Source organism: Monodelphis domestica, chromosome 8 (assembly GCF_027887165.1).
Source record: "Monodelphis domestica isolate mMonDom1 chromosome 8, mMonDom1.pri, whole genome shotgun sequence".
Classification (NCBI taxonomy): domain Eukaryota; kingdom Metazoa; phylum Chordata; class Mammalia; order Didelphimorphia; family Didelphidae; genus Monodelphis; species Monodelphis domestica.
Window position 1 is genome coordinate 211,150,986 of NC_077234.1, and position 21,408 is coordinate 211,172,393.

General features: G+C 36.9%; 1 protein-coding gene across 1 annotated transcript; it reads right to left on the reverse strand.

The window, feature by feature from the left end:
* Positions 1 to 1,555: 1,555 nt before the first annotated feature.
* GTPBP6 (GTP binding protein 6 (putative)) lies at positions 1,556 to 21,354 on the reverse strand. The gene is made up of 10 exons (XM_001365342.5): positions 21,012 to 21,354; positions 18,736 to 18,873; positions 18,106 to 18,176; positions 17,528 to 17,658; positions 14,633 to 14,703; positions 13,824 to 13,982; positions 11,011 to 11,219; positions 9,160 to 9,308; positions 8,359 to 8,511; positions 1,556 to 1,986 (listed from the first exon to the last, which is right to left on the reverse strand). The coding sequence occupies exons 1-10, from the start codon at positions 21,352 to 21,354 to the stop codon at positions 1,863 to 1,865; spliced, it is 1,548 nt and encodes a 515-aa protein (XP_001365379.1). The 3' UTR covers positions 1,556 to 1,862.
* Between the last annotated feature and the right edge of the window lie 54 nt (positions 21,355 to 21,408).

A 21,408-nucleotide genomic window follows, 5' to 3' on the forward strand; every position in this document is an offset into this window, starting at 1 on the left:
CCAGGAAATGAGAATTCACACCTCAGTCAGCCAGGAATCTGTGAACCCTTTTGATGAGTATTCACCTCTCCAGGAGGTTAGAAGTGGTTCCCACAAACACTGCCCCTTGGGCAGTACTGGGCAATTTGGAAGCTGTGATTGGCTCCTGTGAAGAGGGGAAGAGACAAGAAGGCCCTGAATTTCTGGGGCTAGGGAAGTAAGCTTCAAGAAGAAGGTCAACTCAAGGAAGAAAGTCGGCCTCAGGAGTCACCTTCAGCTCTAGTCGATGTCTTGACCTGCCTTTTGGAGGGAACTTGCCTGAGTGAATAGCTGACTTTCCCTTCCTATCTTCTGGAGAGTTTAATTCTGGTTGGTCAACAAATCCTGGCTGAGTCAAAGCAATATTTAGTTAGTCTAATGTCTTTCCTACCCTTTTGTATTTCTCTACTTTCATTCTTTCCACCTCTTTTGTAAATAAAAGCTATGAAAGCTCATTTCGACTTTGAGCAATAATACTTTGAATCAGTGACCACCATTATTTATAATTTTCATGTATTTTAGTCAAACCATTAATTTTTAATCCCTACATTTTTAGGAATTATTAAATTCAAGTAATGAATCCATTCCCTTAGCTGACTGATGACTATCAGGAAATATCTATAAATGCAAATCAGGAGGGAATGGTATGCATATTCTATATTTTTCTAAATAATCTGATATACAGTGTTAGTTTTCTAAAATGTAAAGGAGTCATCTTATAGTTATAAATTTGATGGATAATTTGCATGAGTTCTACAGCTTGATTATCCAGTTACACTAATATTTGCCACCAGAGGTTTTTTACCATTATTGCAAATCTATTTTTTACTTTTTTTTTCCTTTTATAACCCTATTTTCCATCCTTAGCTGTTGTCTTCTTCCTTTCCTATCTGCTTTATTTCCAGTTCTCTCCATATTATTCTTTCCTAAGTCTCTGAGAGGAGAGGAAGAAAGAAAAAGAGAGACAGAGATAGAGACAGGGAAAAAGACAGAGAGACAGAGAGAGAATTGAACTTGCTCTTACCTGGGGCAGGTTTCCTGAGGTTAAGGTCTATGTACTTTTTTAACTTGTTAAGCCCAATGCTTAGGATTAGGATAGTTTAGTATACCATTATAAAAGCTTATTGAGATTTTTAATAAAATAATGAGAAAATAGAAGTAATTGAGCCTAAGAAGAAAATAACTGGGAACAAAAAAGATGGGGATACCTACCATGAGCCCTAAAGTATAAATGTTTTTTCCCTTTTAAAAATACAATGGGTTAACTGGGGATAGAGAAGTTAACATTTATTATGTGTGTCTGAGGGTTTGAGGAGATATGGGTAGAAATATTTTTTTTTTCATTTCTTCTGCAGGGCAAAATGGTGTTAACTTAAAAAACCCTAACAGGCAATGGATGGAGAGGGAGGGAATGGGTTTAGTGATTGATTGATGTATAATTTTTGTCATTTTGAGAATATGCATGACTGGAGAGGCAAATTTTACCTTTTCTTTACCATAAATCCTCTGCCATAAAAAACAAAGAAAATCCCCAAGATTTAACAAGCTCAAAAACAATATAAATATTTATTTACAGACAAAAAGCAAGGCAGCACTCAAGGATCTAGAAAATTTTTGGAAACAAAGATGATTCATTCAGTGTAATTTTTATCTATATAGACTCAGAATGAACATAATCTGACATCCATTTTTAAGGTGAGCTCGCCATCACTGTCACTTTATATAGCAGCAAACATATCTTAAATGTGAGGCAGAGTGGAGTAGCGATTTTGGTATTTAGGCAGCATCCCTTTAGCTCAGAAGGCTTAAAACACAAATTGTTCCATGATATGATGAAAAAATTTTTATACTGGGAAGAGTTTTCTGTACTTGCCATAAGCAGAATTACTTATGATGACTTTTACATTGGCTGTTCCATTCTCAGGTATAACATCAACTTCCTGTACGGTTGCTTCTTTATATAGCCAGCTATAAGTAAAAGATAACACTTTATTAAAATCACTAATCCATTTGATGTTATGATCTACTCTTTCTTGGAAGCATGTTTATTTACATTTCACATTAAAAACTTTTACTTTGAAAAAGAGCCCTTTTCCCAGAATTCATACAGAAGGGACTAATGTCTCAGTCTTTTTTTGTTTTCCATATAATGCTATACATGAAAGTAATTTAAGAAACCACTTGTTGACTTTTTATGTAAAAGTGCTTTGAAAACAGAAGAGCACTATAAAGGTGAGTTATTAAATAAGATAAGTAATTTGTAAATCCTTTAAAAATCAGTATTTTAAAAAAGAGCTAAAATATGCAAATGGGACATTTATTTATTAGATTTGCAAAATGTCTCTCCTCTAAAAATTCCAAGTCTCTAAGTTTTTTCTTTAAATGTGAGAAACTCATTTGCTTAAGCTATAAGTTGATCTCTGTTTTAGAAAGATACCATAGTCCCATCCCTCCCCAGGGATGAATTTCAATGTATCTTGGGCAAAACTGAAGAGATGATCATTTTGGAGAGGGAGAGGGAGAGGAAGAGGAAGAGGAAGGGGAGGGAGGAAGAGAGAGAGAATGTGTGTGTGGTCATTCCCTTAGATAACTTTGACAGCTTTTCAATTGTTTATTTAAATATGACCTTCTGTCTCTTCAAAGTATGCTTTTTTTTCCAGGCTAAATATTTCCAGTTCTTTCAAATCATATTCATGAGGCACAAAGGTCCTTCATTTTGCCTTCCCTTTTTTGAACCCTTCTTCAGTTGAACTGTGGTTCTCAAAATGGAATAGATACTGCATCTGCAGTCTGATGAAGGCACAGTTCAGTGCAACTATCATCCTCCTAGGCCTGGTCATTATACCTCTCTCAACATAGCCTATATGTAATATTGCATTAGCCCTCTAAGCCCCTGCTCTATTATTATTATTTTTTAAACCTTTACCTTCCATCTTAAAATCAATACTGTATATTGGTTCCATAGCAGAAGAGCAATAAGGATGCCCAAAGGGTCCTAAAAGACTGTCTGCCCTTTGATCCAGCCATAGCACTGCTGGGTTTGTACCCCAAAGAGATAATAAGGAAAAAGACTTGTACAAGAATATTCATAGCTGCGCTCTTTGTGGTGGCAAAATATTGGAAAATGAGGGGATGCCCTTCAATTGGGGAATGGCTGAACAAATTGTGGTATATGTTGGTGATGGAATACTATTGTGCTAAAAGGAATAATAAAGTGAAGAAATTCCATGGAGACTGGAACAACCTCCAGGAATTGTTGCAGAGTGAGAGAAGCAGAACCAGGAAAACATTGTACACAGAGATTGACACACTGTGGTACAATTGAATGTAATGGACTTCTCCATTAGTGGCAATGCAGTGATCCTGAACAACTTGGAGGGATCTACAAGAAAGAACACTATCCACATTCAGAGGAAAAACTGTAGGAGTAAAAACACCAAAGAGAAGCAACTGCTTGAATACATGGGTCAAGGGGGATATGGTTGGGGATGTAGACTCTAGTTGATCATCCAAGTGCAAACATCAACAACATGGAAATGGGTTCTGATCAAGTACACATGTAAAACCTAGTGTAATTGCATGTTGGCTATGGGAAGTGGTGGGGAGAGGGGAGGGAGGGAAAGAAATATGATTCTTGAAACCAAGGAATAATGTTTTAAATTGACTAAATAAAATTTTCACAGACACACACACACACACACACACACACACACACAAACTGGAAGAAAAAAAGAAGAGCAGTAAGAGCTAGGCAATGGGGGTTAAATGACTTGGCCAGGGTCACACATTTAGGAAGTGTCTGAAGTCAGATTTGAACCCAGGACCTCCCATCTCTAGGTCTGGCTCTCTATCCACCCTACTCTATTATTAATAAACTTTTGTGTATCCTAGACTTTTTTCCCTGGCATTACTTCTGCCTTCTGATACTTATGGTGACCTGGCTCCTCCTACATGGTACAACATCCTAACCCCTCTCTCCAGTACTGGGAACACCTTCTCTCACATCTACTTTTTCATCCTGGAACATAGAGAAGAATAGGCATGCATCTTGTCTTCTAGATACTCTTTCTGCTGTTGTCACTCAGAAATCGCAGGAGTCCTATCCAGATCAAGGGTTCCTAACCTTTTTTGTATCATGTACTCCAGTCTGGTAAAGTTGATGGATCTTTTCTCAGAATAAAGATTTTTGACTCCAGCCTATTTTCTTTCCTTTCTCAAGGAGTTTATACTCTTAATGCTTTCCCTCCCTCCCTTGGGGGAAGAGGAGACATAATGATGGTTCCTCAAACAGCAAGGAAGTGTCCAAGGCCAGATTTGAACCAAGGACCTCTGGTCTGTAGGCCTGGCTCTCACTCCACTGAGCCATCTAGCTTCCCTCCCTCACTTCTTCCTTTACTAAGAAAAGAGGCCATTTGCCACAAGCTCCCTAATTGGTTTGGTATTATATATCTTAAAACTTCTTGACGTCACTCCCTATCCTCTCATCTTTTGCTCTTATTTCAGAGGATAAACTGGGTCTTCTTGACAAAATCAAAGACTGATTCTACTTAAGCTCTTGATCCTAACCCTGCCAATGTTCTTTGGCAACTTGTTTCCTCAAATCATTCCTTTCCCCACTCTACTATTCAATTGCTTCCTATCTACTGGCTTCTTCCCTATTGCCTACAAACATGCCCAAGTTTCCTCTAGCATTAAAAAAAACCCTTCAGTTGACCAATGGTTCCTACAATGGTCCCTATCAGTCTTCAATTTTACCTTTATTTCACAGCCAATATCCTATTAAAACTTGCCTATACTTTTTGCCTTTCCTTCATATCCTCTGGCTCATTGTAGGCACTTTGATCTCTGGCTTTCAGTCTCATTGCTTGGCTGAAATGGATCCCTCTCAAGGTTACTAATTATTTAGAGACCATTCATCATTCCTGACCTCTTGGAGCATTTGTCAATGTTGACCAATCTCTCCTCCTGGAAATACTACCTGGGTTTTAGTGACCCTTTCTACTTTTTTTCTCCTTTTATCTATACGTTCTTTTCAGTTCTCCTCGCCAGCCATCCCTACCGAGGCCTATTTCTTTGTGATTTTATTAGCTCCTAATATTTTTAACTCTAACTAGATGATCCCCCAAATCTATATTTATAGCCCACATCTCTCTCTGAGCATCACCAACTCACAAATGTGATAGCTCCTTCTGGACATCCCACAGGCATCTTAAACTTAAAACATCCATATTCTGTCTTAGAGACAATACTGTGTATTGGCTCCAAGGCAGAAGAGTGGTAAGGGCTAGGCAATGGGGGTCAAGTGACTTGCCCAGGGTCACACAGCTGAGAAGTGTCTGAGGCCAGATTTAAACCCAGGACCTCCCGTCTCTAGGCCTGACTCTAAATCCACTGAGCCACCCAGCTGCCCCCTCCCTTTTGTTTTTTGAAGGAACTACTTCAGAATCATCTTTAATTCTCTAGAAGCAGGTTGGTGGTGACAGGCCTGAAGTCAGGAAGACATGAGTTCAAATGTAATCGTAGACACTTAACTAGCTGTGTGAACCCATGTAAATCATCTCTGCTTACATTACTTAAATGTGAAATGCAAATCATAATAGAATCTACCTCTCAAGTTATTATGAGGAACAAATCAGATAATTGTAAAGAAGCTAGTACAGTGCCTGGCATGTGGTAAGTGCTTTACAGATGTTAGCTGCTATTATTTTTATTATTATTATCTCTCTCTTGCTCCCTCATACCCAATTAGTTACTGTATCTTATCAATTCTACATTTATGTTTCTTTCCACTCACATGGCCACCACCCTGACTTATCAACTTTCCAGCTGCATCAAATTAGTCCCCCCTATTCCAGTCTCGTTCCTTGTCAGTCCACCCTCTTTGAAGCCAAAAAAATTGCTATTCCTAAACACAAGTCTGACTATGTTACTCTCTTGCTAAGCCGTTTCAGTGACTTCCTATTGCTTCTAGATTAAATGCCTTGTTTTGTCTTTTTAAATCTGGTACCAGACTGCTTTTCTAGGTTTACTACACATTCATTGGTTGGTATGTTGCTGCTGTTGCCTTGGCGGTCTCCTCTCTTGGTCAGGGTTCATTATATCTGGCAGGTTTCAGACCTGTCCATGCTACATTACTTAGCTATCTTCTTGCTATGTCTCTTCATGGGAACCCCCTTGTTCTGGGAACAATAATAAAAATAGCACTACCATTCCTGTAAAGGGCATGCCCATCAATTACCCTAGGATCCCATTCTCCATCTCTGTGATATCCTTAACAGTGCCTGACACCTAATAGGCACTCAATAAATGCTTGTTGAATGATTTAATTGGCTTCTATAACATACTCATTAAAAAAAACCAAAACCTTACTATCTGTCTTAGAATCATTACTGATGTGGGTTGCCATGAAAAGAGGTGCCACACAAACCCTGCCAAATAGCTATAAACAAACAAAGGAACATAGAAACAATATCTAACATGGGGCCACCTTTCAGATAAGACACAGAGGTTTCTTAGATTTACAGTTATGAGAAAACTCCTCATATCAACCTTTAGAGAGAACCCAAGTCCTTGGTTGGGGGACTCTGAACAGTCAGTACAGGTGGTTCAGTTTCCTAGTCACACAGGACTAGGTTTAAACATTGCTCAGATTCCATAATCACTGCCTTCCTTAGAGCTTTTGCAGAAAGAGTAAAATTTGACCGAAAGTTGCCCCACCCTTTAACATATTATTAGCATCCCATTTGCACTGTGGTTTTCAGGGCTCCCTACCCCAGTGGGGAAACAAAGCAAACTGACATCAATATGTAAAATGACATCAATTCCAACCATCCAAATAATCAGCTCCTTCTCTGACAACCAAGAGAGATTAAAAAAGCACTCTTGAAATCTCCTTGCCAAACCCTTTTCCATCACCAGGGTCATTCCTCCAACTACCTCCTTCTCTCAATAAAGCTTGTGCCCTCGCCATGGAGATTGCCTGTGTTGCCAGTTCTTCAGAGAAGGGCCCAATTTCACTGCCTGAATCAATACTAAATGTCTATTTTTTAAAAAAGTAATTAATTAAGAATATTATCCCACGGTTATATAATTGATGATTTTCCCCTCCCCTCTTCCCTTCCCCCTCTTGGAGCTGACTAACAATTCCATTGAGTTATACATGTACCATTGTTCAAAACCCATTTCCATACTAAATATCTATTCCAAGGCAGAAGAATAGCAAGGACTGGACAGTTGGGGTTAAGTGACTTCTTCAGGGCCACATGGCTAGAAAGTGTCTGAGGTCAGATTTGAACCCCAGACCTTCTATCTTCAAGCCTGGCTCTCTATTCACTGTGCTACCTAGTTGCCCCATAAAAAACTCTTAACTCACATTAGGCTTACAGTCTTCCAAAACCTCTGTATCTTTTTTATCTAGCTATGCCTGTTCCATATTGTGCTTATGAAATTGGCTTTTTGAACTCAAATACAATGTATCCCCCATAATATTCATCTGATTAGATTCAGCCCAAAGTTCTGGCCTGTCAAGATCTTTTTGAACTGACTTTGTTTTCCTGTATATTAGTTTTCCCTCCAAGTTTTGTATCATCTATAAGGGTAAGAACCATGACATCTATTCCTTTATCCAAGTTACTGTCAAAAGTGTTCAAGAGAACAGAGCCAAATTCAAATCCTTGGGGCACTCCATCAGAGACCTCTTTCTGAGAGGAAAATGAATCATGAAAGGCTATTCTTGGATCTGTCCAATCTACTTTCTGGCTCTGCACCTGACTGGCAACCTTTTACCTCCTAGGCTAATGTTAAAGTACTTTCCATCTTGAACATGATAATTAACTGATGTTATGAAGTCTTAGTCTTGTTCTTCTAAATGGCTTCTCATTAAACTTCTATGTAAGTGGATAACTTTGTTCCTCCCACTGCTTAAGTTTGGGCCTAAATCATGTCGGGGTCAATTACCCTTTTTCCAATCAGCTCTTCATTGCAAACTTCTATTGCTATACTATTTCCATTCTAGATATTACCTTTACTTCCCTAGTCCAGATGTTGATTGTTCTGCAGACTTTTGAGATGCTGCTTTAGTTATGGCCTTTATACCAGATTTCTTCAAAAATCATCTTTCAGATATCAACCCTAAAGTAGTTTCAGAGACCTAAGAACTCTTCCTTTTCCCCCAGGAAAAGCAAAATCTGAATATGAAGACTTTTAAGAAGTCATTTACCTTAGGTTTTATTAATCAAGTTTTTTCTTCAGAAGTTATGTTTTGAAGTCAATCCACTGATGACTCACTGTAAGCAATTACTTATCATTCTTTCAGTCAGCATTTGTTACCTCTCTATTTACCTTAGCTGAGCGCCTTCCAGTTTAATTTTAAGAGTGAGAAGCTTTTTTCCAGTTGCTTTCAAAACTGCATTTTCTATTTCTTCTTTTAGTTTCTCTAATCCATGTCCAAAAAGAGCAGAAATGGTTATAGCATTTGGCTCTGTAGGTTCATACCTGCACAACAGAGAGGAAGATGGGCAAGTATTGTTAAAGCTGTATAAAGAAGCTACGAAATTAGATTAGTCAACTAATAAACAATACATGTGAATGGAGTGCAACCAAGGGTAAGGCTAGGTAACTGAAATGATCAGTGCCAAGCTTCTACACCATTCTTGCCAGCTGGAATTCTAAAGACCTGTATTTCTTTAACATCTAGGAGCAGTTATGTGGTTTAGTAGATTGAGAGCCAGACCTAGAGCAGGGAAGTTCTGGATTCAAATTTGACCTAGCTATGTGAGCTAGGCAAATCACTTATCCCCTATTGCCCAGCCCTTACTGCCATTCTGCCTTGGAACCAATACATAGTATTGATTCTAAGACAGAAGGTAAGAGTTTTAAAAAAAAATTCTTGAATACCTCAAGAGACAGAGATTCTTCCTAATCTACACAACTGAAATAAATGAACTAGTCAATGGGAAAGCTATTGTAGATATAATACAGTACTTAGATTATAAAGGTAAGTTAGAAAATCCACTGCATAGAAGAACTGAAGATGAGAAAGTTTCAAGAAAATAGGAAGGATGCTAAATAGTTTACAAAGAAAAATTTAAGTGAGAAGGGTGTGAAAAAAAAAAGTTTAAAATACTCAATTTTTCTTCTTACCGTTCCACTAAATCCACCTTGTTATGAACTTCTAGAACTGAATCCAGTAACTGGTTTGGCAAATGCAGATTCTTTAGAACAGACAAAACACTTGCTTTCTGGAGGTCAGTCTCAGGGTGACTGATGTCTCTTACATGGATTATTACATCCTACAAAATACATATATGCATTTTAAAATGGCTCTGAACCCTGGAAGACTACATCTCCCAGGACCCTCTACCCCAATTTCCTCAGACACCTCCCACTTCCTTTGTGGAGTTGTCTGAGAAGATATAAAAAGAAGGGAGAAGCACTATGCCTTTTCTAGAGAAGAGCCTTGCCCCAGATAAGAGCCTTTGTTCCCCATGCAGGAGATCTAATTTTTTTAAAATTTCCAGACCTTTATTTTCAGAGCAAAAATAAACCTATCTAAAGATCCATGAAGTCTGGCTCAATTTTAATTTAAATACCTAGCATAATTATAGGTTAGAAGGAAAAACCTGGTCAATTTCATTATCGGGCTACCAGGAGCAGAAAGGGACCTCCTGCTATCTTCCCTTCCTTTCCTTACCTTTTCTCCTCCATTTTCCCATCAACACATATGTATAATATGGCCACATAATGAGGATGATTTCTGAAATGAGTCAACAGGCCCAACAAAACAGATATTTGGTAATATATTTCTCTATTAATAAAGATCTGTCCTTTTCTCAAAAAGTCAGTGATTAGAGTGCACTCTGAATAGCCATAAAAGAGGGCATATGGCTCATTTCTTATTCCCTTAGGCAAGCCTGAATGAAAAAGTAACATGTAAGACAAAGTCAAAATTTTCCTTCCTTTAATGAAAAGAGAGGGGACTAGGGGTATATAATATCTTATATATTATTTGACAAGCTTCTGTGTTGATTGGTTTACTGAACTGTTTTTTCCTCTCCTTTTTTAAACTTTGTTAAAAGAGTTGGCTTTCTGAGTAAGGGAGAAGAGGAATATAACTGAAAATGAGTCCACTGGGCTTGCAGTCAGAAAGACCCATCTTCCTGAATTAAAATCTGGCCTCAGGCACTAGTTGTGTGACCCTGGACAGTTGCTTAACCTCGATTTACCTCAGTTTCCTCAATTGTAAAATGGGGGTTATAATATAACCTCTCTAGCAGGGTTGTTGTGAGGATCATATGAGATAATGTTTGTAAAACATACAGTAGGTCCTATATAAATTCTAGTTACTATTATTTAATGATATAAAAACAAAGAAAGATATGAAGTTTAAAAAATAAATTAAAAAAGGCCAGAGGTAGTAGGACTTCAGACAGACTTGTAAAAGCAAATAGAACAAAAGTACATTGTGCTTGTTAAATTATTAATCTTATTAAACAGCAGGGGTTTGAGATAAAATTTTACCCTTATTTTTCTTTGATGTTTTTGGCCAACCAAGTTTGTAGTGATTTATTTAAAGTTATTTATTCATAAAAAAATTAAAAATATAACATTTAAAACCCTTTATTATTGACAATTTGATGTGCTATTCCTGGCATTCATTCAAAATCAAAAGGGCCTACTATATGCCAGGCACTGGTGTCAGTTCTTTATAATTATTATCCCATTTGATCCTCACAACAACCCTGCTAGAAAGGATATATTATAGCCCCTACTTTACATATGAGGAAACTAAGGCAAAAAAGAGGCTAAATGACTTCTCTAGGGTTACACAGTATCTGAAGATGATTTGAACTCGTCTTCTTGACTCCAGGTTCAGCTATTCATCTACTACATGACCCAGCTGTTAGAGATAAATGCTTCAAAAAATAACTTTTTTTTTTTAAGAAAAAACCCACAATCCTTCATTGTTTGGCAGCTTTTACAATATTAACCTACTGAATAAGCTACATCTTCCAATGTAGCTGAAAAGGACTCAATGAGGTCATGAGGAAGTTGGGAGAGGAATCCAATGGTATCTACATAAACCACATTCATACGGGAGGGCAAAGATCCAGAATGGGCTGTAATATCCAAAGTGGCAAATAGTTGATCACGAGGTTGAATTGATGTGTCTCCAGTCAGAGCTTTTATTAAAGTGGTTTTTCCTAAAAGATAAGTCAAAATCAAACATTTTAACACAATCAAAAATTTTAATCCTTAAGCTAAAATGATAATTGTATAAGCTATATTTATAATTTTGTGTATTTGGGATAGATATTCCAGATGGACAATAAGGTGGGACCAGAGTTGAACAGGAGAAGTGCAGATTGGATTAAATAAATAGTAAAACTCTTTTATTGATGTTAATTTTCCAATGAAAACAAAAGCTTATTTTTAAATAGAAATATTCTGTGTTGCTAGAATTTAAAAATGAGTACCACATGGAGGGAAATGGAAAGGCATATATGTTGGGTACAAGCTGGATAAAACATACATCCAATGAAGTCTGAACATTAGGAGTAAAAGACATCAACAAGGAATGGCATGACAGAGAGAAGATGGGCTGGTCACATGAAGAATGAGGGATGACAGAGAAAAAAGATTAGTCAGTGGGTACCCCTGAAATGTTAGGAAAACGTGAAGAAGTCCTTTACAATGTAGGGTGGCCAACTTATAGGAGAACATGGACAAAAGTCACCCAGGACAGGAAGTTATGGATGGTTTGTGACCTGCATCTTTTGAGGGAATTCTTGAATCAATGAGATCACATATCCTTTGGGGAAACTAAGTAATTATCTTTTTCTTTATTCTAGTCCAGACCTGTGATTTCATTGGTGTATAGAATTCCTAGTGAGCAAATTCCTGCTATCAATGCAACTCAGCAACTGTTTTACAATTTACAGCCCTAGAGCATGACAGGAAGCGCTAGGAGGTTAATAACTTGCTCAATGACCTGCAGCCAGTGTGTGACAGAGACAGAACTTGAACTCAGGTCTTTCTGACTTGGCTCTCTATTTACTACTCTTTGATGCCTCTATTCCATAAAACAATTAAAGATATACCCCACCCTTACACGAATAATCTTGGGCAAATCATAGCCCTTCTCTAGGTCCCAGTTTCTACTTCAGTAAAATGAGGGGCTTGTACTTCATAATTTTTAATGATCCTTCTGGCTCTGCACTTTTATTTTTCCAATATATTGAAATATTTTTGTAAGAATAAAAAAAATTAAGAGTATTGTATATCTCTGCATAAGGCACTGGGTTTCCACCCAGTGGACCATTTCCCCCTCTACCAAGCTAATAAATTGATACAGTAATAAAGAACCATACAAACCCTAAAGGAGCACTTTACCTTAAAAGATAATGATTAAGTGAGACCTTTTTATAAAGCTGGGGAAATGCTTTGTGAGTGGCCAATGAAATAAAGCTATGGTGGCCTGTTAAGAGAAGGGTGGGGAATGACCACAAAAGGCTTCATGGATGGATTTTCAGAGCTCCTTAACTTCAGATACTTTGAATAATATTCAGTTTACCTTTAAACTACTGGTTGAATTGTTGGCCCATAGAAGGAGAGAAGTTATTGACAAAGGTTAAATACCTGATATTTCTTAGTTGAAGTAAACAAAATCAAATTGTTTAAAATGTTCAGAAAATGGAAGTACAGTCAGGCAAAAGTAAAAAAAAAAAGTGTTTAGTGGGAATGCCAATTCTCAGAATTCTCAGAATCAACTGAAGCTGGTAAAAGAAGTTAAGGAAAATAAAAACTTGTTGCTCTTAAAAAAAAAAGCTAAATTGGAAAAAAAAAAGTGGTTTGAAGAAGAGCTGGGACCCTTCCTTGGGAAGGATGGGACATCAGAGAAAAGGCAGAGCAGTGAAAAAACTTTGTTTTTTTCTGTAAAAAAAGAATGACTTTTATGCTGACAATGACAGAACAGAAATGAGTTATTGGAGGTGATACCAGAGATAAGTAAGGAGAGAATAAATGGGCCTTTTATGCCCTTGAGGGATTCATGCCACTTTTCTGAGACACAAGTTTAGGCCCTGAAAATATAGGCACAGGCTAAATTGGAGTTAGAAAGACATGCATTAGGTTCTGCCAGACACAGGCTGTGTGACCACAGGCAATTTGTTTAACCTCTGCATTTCAATTTCCTCATTTGCAAGTTTAGGTGGGTTGCACTTGAATGTCTCTAGCTCTAAATCTGTAATCCCATGATAACTGTTTTTCTTCTTTCATTTTAATACAAATAAGCAAGCATCTGGCCCCAACTTTAGAGCACATTAACTATGCTTTAAAAAAAAAAATCCAGTCTTATACAGTCTTCATTTGCTGCATATGGAACATTAATTACAGACATGTTACATAAATGTTAAGAATAGTATAATTAATTAAAAGGACCACAAAATCTTATTAATTCAAGATATAAAATGTCTTTGCCTTTCTAGAAAATTTTCTACTAACAATCCTAGGACTTCAAATCAGAAATATCTGTAAAAAGGAGATATTCAGAAGTGCCTTTTAAAATGATAGGCAGATAGTGGTCAACAAATATTTGATGGATGTTAATTTGTCTATATAGAATAGAAATTCCCAAAGAAATTTATTTTGAGATTATTCTATATAGCAAAATATGTGTTGGCTCTCAGTAAATATTATTCAATCTTCTAATGTTTCTATATAGAATATCCTAAAACTTTTCCAAGGAAGCATTTAAAAAATCACCCTTAAGACAAATAAATAACTATGCATATAGACTTTTATCTTACCACAATTTGTGTATCCCATTACAGAAATAATGGGAAGCTCTCGCTTTTTACGTTGACTTCTAAGAAGATGTCTTCTTTTCTTGAGCTTCTCTAGTGCCTTCTTAATTTTTATTTCTTTTTCTTTTAAGACACGCTGCTGTATTTGCATGAATGTTTCTCCTAAAACCCCAAGTTTTTTTTTTTTTTTGTGTTAGTAAAACAGGACAAAATGGGAAAAAAAATTTTCATTAATGGTCTTTATAAGAATCAATAGGGGGAAGCTAGGTGGCTCAGTGTTTTGGGACCAGATATGGGAGGTCCTGGGTTCAAATCTGATCTCAGACACTTCCTAGCTTTGTGACCCTGGGCATGTTACTTAACCCCCATTGCCTAGTCCTTACCACTCCTCTGCCTTAGAACCAATACACAGTATTGATTCTAAGATGGAAGATGAGGGTAAAAAAGAATCAATATATCCCCTTTCCAACACTGCTATCAATAGTAATCAATGGCTCATTATTGTTTTTTTAACGTAGCTTCTAGTACCTTTCTTCACTAAGTTGAAAATGGTCACTACTCAAAGCAATATTTTTATTGTTATGCATATGATAGATATTTGACAAAATTTTACTCTGCTAGCTAATGAGTAATGTGGAAGGGAAGATGGAAAAGATGACAATATTCTGAATTTTTTTTTCAATTTTAAATGTGTCCTAAACCCGCAATGTTATAATGTCAGGCATATCCCCAATACATTTACTTATATATTTAAACATTTTTGTTATTGGCTTCATTTGTACCCACATATAGACTACAGCATTGTGTTTTACCTGATCCCATGATATAACGAGAGCCACCACCTTGCTGATCTAATTGAGCAATCTCATTTTTCAGATTTGACCTGGTATTGAAATAGGAATGAAATTGCTTTAAGATACTAAGCAAGTATGCTTACAGATCACAGAACTACAAACTTTATAATACCAAGCATAAAAATTATAGTCAAAGGTAGAATAAAAATCTAAATATGAAAGTGACAAAAATGGAAGTAAATCAAGTAGCTTCAATATGAAAAATAACTAATAATCAACAAACATTATTTTGAGCAAACTATGCTGGGATCTTTATGTCTTTGAGAATTACTGATTACTACATATGGAACCAGAAGAAGGAAGCTGAAGTTAAATGGAAGGATGATTTATTGGTACTGCTTGGAAGGGTAATGAAAGGATTTGGCAGAATTAATTTTTATCACATACTCAAAAGGCAAAAGAAGCACAATTTTTTTTTTGAACACTTGGTCATCTCATAATACAGCATTCATGATATCTTCAAAAAGCCTATCAGGAAAAAATTCAGCTTAGGTGCCAACTTAGATAACAGGATAGAAAGGTATAGAAATTCTACAAAGAGCTTGATAAAATGCTTCAAATTACATCAACATACACTTCAATACTTTGGTTCTAAAGCAAAAATGGAAATCGGAGGGACTAGTGAGAAACAGATCAGAAAGCATGGTTCATGATAAGGAATGAGAACAAAAACTCACAGACTACACAGAAGACTCACGTCTTTATATTAGTAAGAAAACTTTTATAGAGAAAAGAATTGTTGGCCTACAGATAGTGAGCACTGAATAATGTCACAGAAAATTAACAGATAGGAAATTACTTGTTACTGATGTCAAAGTCATCTCTTAATCTGCTTGTGAACAGTCAGACCACCAACTTGGAGCCAAGATCAGTTAGTATAAAGCTAGAAGAATTATTGTGAGAAAAACTGATGATATGTAGTTGAAATAACTAAATCCTGAGCTACCTAAACAAATTATTGATAATGAGATGGCTAGTACACAGTATAAATGACCCTGATACTATTTAATAATTTCATACAGTAGTTAAAAAAAACATAAATCAGCTGCCATAACAGAGACCAAAAGTGCCTAAAAAGCACTTCTTATCAAATACTTGATTTACTTGTGTAATGGGATGTGCCAAAAATACTCTCAATTCGGATATACATTTTTTTGTAAAACCTCACAAAGAAGTATTATGAACAAAACTGTTTCATGGGAAAAGCAGTGGTGGTTAAGACTAGATTAAAGAAAGCTCAGAGAGAGATCCAATCAAGCAGTCATCTTGAAGGCATTTAATAATGCAAGTACTATATAAGGGTTTATATAGGACTACAAGAAGAAAAATTGAAATGATCTACAAAGATTTTTTTTTAAAATACCAAACTATTTTCACTATCAAGGAGAGTAAAAAAATCACACTTAGATTCTAATTCTCTAAAAGAGAAAGAAAAATGGCACTCAATGGAACAGAGGAGAACAGCAGCCAAGTATACACAGAGAAGATCCATGTCAGAATTAGAGTTAAAGGCTCTCCTGTCTTTCATTCCTACATCAAAATCATTCAAGATTATTTGAAAGATGTAAACACTAAAGATAATAACCTTCTTCAATGATCAATGATCCATCGGGTGAAGTGTAAAACAATTTGAGTCTTTGCTCTCAAGAAGCTCACACTGATATTGGTATGATACATAAAAGTTCAGTAGAGTTGTAGGACTGATAGAAAGGCCAAGAAGTTGTACAGAATGTCCCCAGAACAGAAATGGTCCATGGTCCAGGGGACCTCAGAATAAAGCTCTAAGGTTATGGCTGTGAGACATAGTATACAACAGTCTCTGAAGAACTGAAAATGAATTTCACATGGAGGGCAGTAGGTGTGTGCTGATTTTGAGTAGGCTAAAAAATGTTGAAGAACAGGAGTTAGAGTTGTCATCAGGGAAATATATGATAAAGAAGAAAGATGGTCACATGGTGAGGGCAAGGGATAGCAGGCAAGATTACTTGAGAGATCCTTTGATGTCTTTGTTATGTCAGGAGACACTTGGGAAAACCTCCAACATAGGATGGATTCCCCTGTTGTAAACTTATAGGAAATCTTGGAAAAGACTTGTACAAGATGGAAGGAATGTCCAAATAGATCTTATTTTAGATCCACCTGAATATTTGAGTGTTTTAAAAGAATAAGAACGTAGCATGGCATTTTCAATTACAGGATATATTACAAATTTTTTGTCTACAAAACAACAACAACAATAACGAAAAATCCTGTGTTAAGATGTTACATCCTGCTGGATATTTGCTACTGACTTTCTTTAATACTTCCTTAAGGATTTGTCATTTTGTTGGCATGGGTCTTTCTACCACTAATGCAGGTTTAAAACTGTGCTTTAACAGACAGTCTTAAAGAATTGCAGTGGCTGAAAAATGCATTACCCTGGAAAAAAACTGGGGATAAACCTCTCTGAACCTATGTTGTTCCTTAGATGTAAATGGTCAGTCAATAGGCTAATACTTGAAGGTTTTCTACCTTGGTAGCTAGTGCCCAACAGAACTTGTTTTCTGCTGGTACAGCTTTTGAAAACTAAGGTGATCATCCACAAAATAGGCACTGCCTTGGATATCTGCTATTTTTAATATGATTTTTAGAGAAAATATAATGAATTTATGTTTTGGAAATAATCTTGGTAGTGAAACTAACAAAATTTGAGAGCAAAGAACAAGGGGCTCTCTCAGGAGGTACATTCTAATTTGTAAAAAGATGGTGCATTTTTTACTTGGTTTTGTTCAGGGGAGATGTTAGAGATGAGATTTTAGATGTTAGAGATGTTAGAGAAAGATTTTGCTTACAGGGTGGATTGTGCAGAATTACCTGAGAAGTGGAATTTCAGCCAGAGCAATTTGAAGTTTAGCTTCCTTAGTCTTAGCATTACAGCGAAAAATATGAAGAACAATTGTGAATCGATCAAAAACCTCTATTCCCCAGGCAGCTTTAAGTTCTTTCTTTAAAACAAACAAACAAACAAAAAAAACCCCATGAAAATAAGTTATAGGTATCAGGATATATATTATATAGCCCCCCCCCCCAAATTCTTATTGAACCTAGATGGGGAAAAGAGCCACAAAAAGAGTTATTACTTAAGATTCCCCAAACCCATGGGTCAATAGGTAATGGTAATTAAATAAAAGGTAAGATTATCAACTTAGAAGCAGAAATTAGACATTTTGTTTTCTGCATATATGGATGATGACTAATTACACTAAAGAAGTGCTACCTTCTTGATTCAAATAAATAGCTGACAGTGTTATACGATTGATATTTAAGAATAGCTCTTTGGGCTAGAACTTCTAAAAGGATATTTTTCTTTTTTCTTCACATCTTTTTATTAAGTTTTAAATTTATTCCATATTTTACTGCAAAGCATGTAAGTGAACAAAAAATTATCATACCTTTGTCAATGGACTCATTCTTTCTATATTCAGGAAGACACAAGTTATTTGTGGTGATCCTCTAATTTTTTCTAAGGAAACAAAATCAAATTAAATTTGAGAACTTACACTCTGGGGTAAGAGTATTATAGAGAAGATCTCATTCTAGGCCTTTGGAAACATTTTCTTAATATATAGATCATAAAGTCAAAAAACTGCCATAGTGGCTAAATAGAAATAAGATAAGGTAATGAAATAGTCACAATTAACATTTATGTAGTGCTTTATGTATATTATGGCATCTGAATCTCATAATAATCTTGTGAACATTACAAGTATATCTTTTTTTAGGGAGAGGCAGAGTTTTAGATAGGTTAACTGACTTGCCTGAGGTCATAAAGCTGGAAAAGATTAATGACCCAATTGGGCATTATATTCCTACATCACTTCTATCTTTCCATGCATTTATACTAGTTCTTTGAAGCTGGTTTCCCTGTGAACTAGACAAAACTTAACTTTTGCATTATATAATAATAAAGAAACTATTTTTGACTTTTCATATCCAGAGTTGAAGGAGACACAAGAGTAGAGATTGGAATCAATGTTAGTATCCCAGCACTACATAGCCCAGTATCAATGCTTCCTACTCACCTGTCAGAAGCTCAAAATTCCCTTTGCCAAATACCAGCTTCTTGTCTGGGGTTTTTGTTGACACGATCATTGTCTCTTCCACTGACCAGTTCATCAGGGTATGCACCAGAGCTTTTGCTTCAGCCACCTGAAGTTCAGCTTTGTGGAGAAATCAAGGCCCATATAAATTGTACCATCTTAGTTCATGAAATAAGGGAAGAGTAAGGCATTCTCATCAATATTTTCTTTCAGAAAAAGGCTACATTTTATTTGTATGTCTCTACCTGAATGTTCAAAATGCTATAGACAAGAGAACAGAAAATAATTAAAAGAGAGGCACTGGAATTAAGAAGGGTTGGGAAAAGTATCCTGTATAAAATGGGATTTTAGTGGGGAATTAAAGAGAGCTGGATTAGTTAGGAGTTTTTCAAGGATGGGGGACAGCCAGAGAAATTTCCCCTAAACCCACCCATACTGTAGACTTCCTTATTTCTGTTTAGGGTTCTGTTAGCATTTTTTTTTTCTGTTACCATTTTGTCCCAATTTTTTTTTCTCTGTTCTCATCCTTCTAGACTTTTCTGTAGCATTTGACACTCTGTCAATGCATCCTCCCTGATACTCTCTTCCTAAGGGCAAGGTTTTCCCTTAATTCTCATCTGACCTGTTTCACTCCTCAATTTATTTAGCAGGACCATCATTCATGTTTCAATCCATTTCCCGTGTGTGGGTGTGCCCTAGAGCTCTATTGTGGAGTCCTCTCTTCTTCCTCTGTGATTTCCCTGAATTCAATTACTATCTCTAAGTAGATTACTCTCAGATTTAGTCTGGATATCACTACCTGAATGCCCTATAGACAACTCAACAAGTTCAAACCAGAACTCATTCATTATCTTTCTCTTAAGCATATCCCCTTCTCTTCACTTCCCTTTTACAAACACTCTCTTCAGTCTATTCTATAAATATCCTATTTTGATGACCTATCATGACATGAAAGTGGTTTTCTTTTTGTTGAGGGATATACCAGTGAAACCAAAATTCTGGGAAGTTCTATCAAATTAGAAAGACTCAAAGGGAGGGCCAATGATATACTGTGCCACTATCTGAGGACTGGCCTAGACAAACGTGAAAAAAATTCTGGCCACAGCAACGGCAATCCATAAAATTATATTTTCATTTTGATTCACTTTGACTCAAATAAAAAATTTGTTGATCATTTACTATGTGATATAAAGATAAAAATAATGAAAGTCACAGAATTACAGTCTCAAGAATTGGAAGTCCCTCAGAAGCCATGAAATCCAACATACAAGCCCCCTTTGACAATACTCTTAACATTCAGTTTTGTTTGAAAACCTATAGGGAGAGTGGAATCCATTACTTCCTGGGGAAGTTCATTCCACTTTGGAATAGCATTTGGTAAGTTTTTCCTTATGTCAATCTAGATATTGTCTTGGAAACTTCTTTATACCACTCCTCCCTATCTCAAGCATATATAATGGGAATAAACATGGCAAATTAACAAATTAACAAAATTAACAAATAATTAAAGGTAGGCATAAGGGATGCTTTCATGGATTAGGTGGCAGGAGAGCTGATTCTAGAAGGGAGGTCAGTGGGGCAGCAGGTTGAGGAAGTAAATGGAATTCAGAATTTGGGGAATAGCTAGTAGTCCAGTGGGGAAGACTGTATAGCACAGTTCCTGGCACGTAGTTGGCGCTTAATATTTACTGAATTGAAATAAATCAATGGGAATAATATGGCTATCAAGGAAGGTAGGACGAAGATTATATTATGGAGGACCTATTTAAGATCCATGTCCTACTCTTCATTTTTTTCAACTTCCATTTATAGGTGATCTCACATTAGATTGTAAATCCCGAGGGCGGGATTGTCTTTTTTTTTGTCTTTGTGTTCTCAGAATTTATCAAAAGGCCGGGCAGGTGGCAGGCGGTTTTTCGTTTTTTAAAAATATATCTTGAAGGCAAACAGGGATCGGTTTCTCTATCTTGTGCATATTTATAAAAAATTTTTTTCTTAAAGACAGAACTTTTATTCCGAAGATTCAATATTTCAGTATTTCTGAAATTTTTTGCGGGCATGAGGATGAATAAAGTGATTTGACAAACGAATCCAAAATAATTGTTACACCGCCGGGATCAAAGCGAAGAGATAGAACCAGGACTCCACCCGAGCCCCTCCCCATCACATCTACTCCGGCCCACGAGAGCCCCTCCCCTCCCCCTCTTTCTAGGCCCCGCCTCCTAAACCTGAACCCCACCTCCAGGCCTGTCTCTTACCTCGGGTCATTGTCTGTTTCTTAGCTCCCCATTTGACATCCGGGTGAAGCAAAAACACACGCTGGGCCCCTTGGGGCAACAAAGGCTCTTTTTCCAGCAGCAGCTCTTCATCCTCCTCCTCCTCTTCTGCTTCATCCTGTTCCTCCTGTTCTTCCTTCCTGCCTCTCCTGGCGGTCGCTCCTCCCCAAGATCCCAGCCTGCCCTTGTCTGGGCTCTGGCCGCCGAAGGTGGATAGCGCGCGGATTCGGCAAGTCTGAGGGGCTGGCGCAAGCCCCTTATGGAAACTGCAGGCCACACAGACAAGAGGAAGTCTGCAGCGGACGGCGGCCCAGAGGGTCCACATCACACCGCTTCGCTCTTATCAGCGGCCCTATTGCCGTTCTTGCTGGAAATAGGG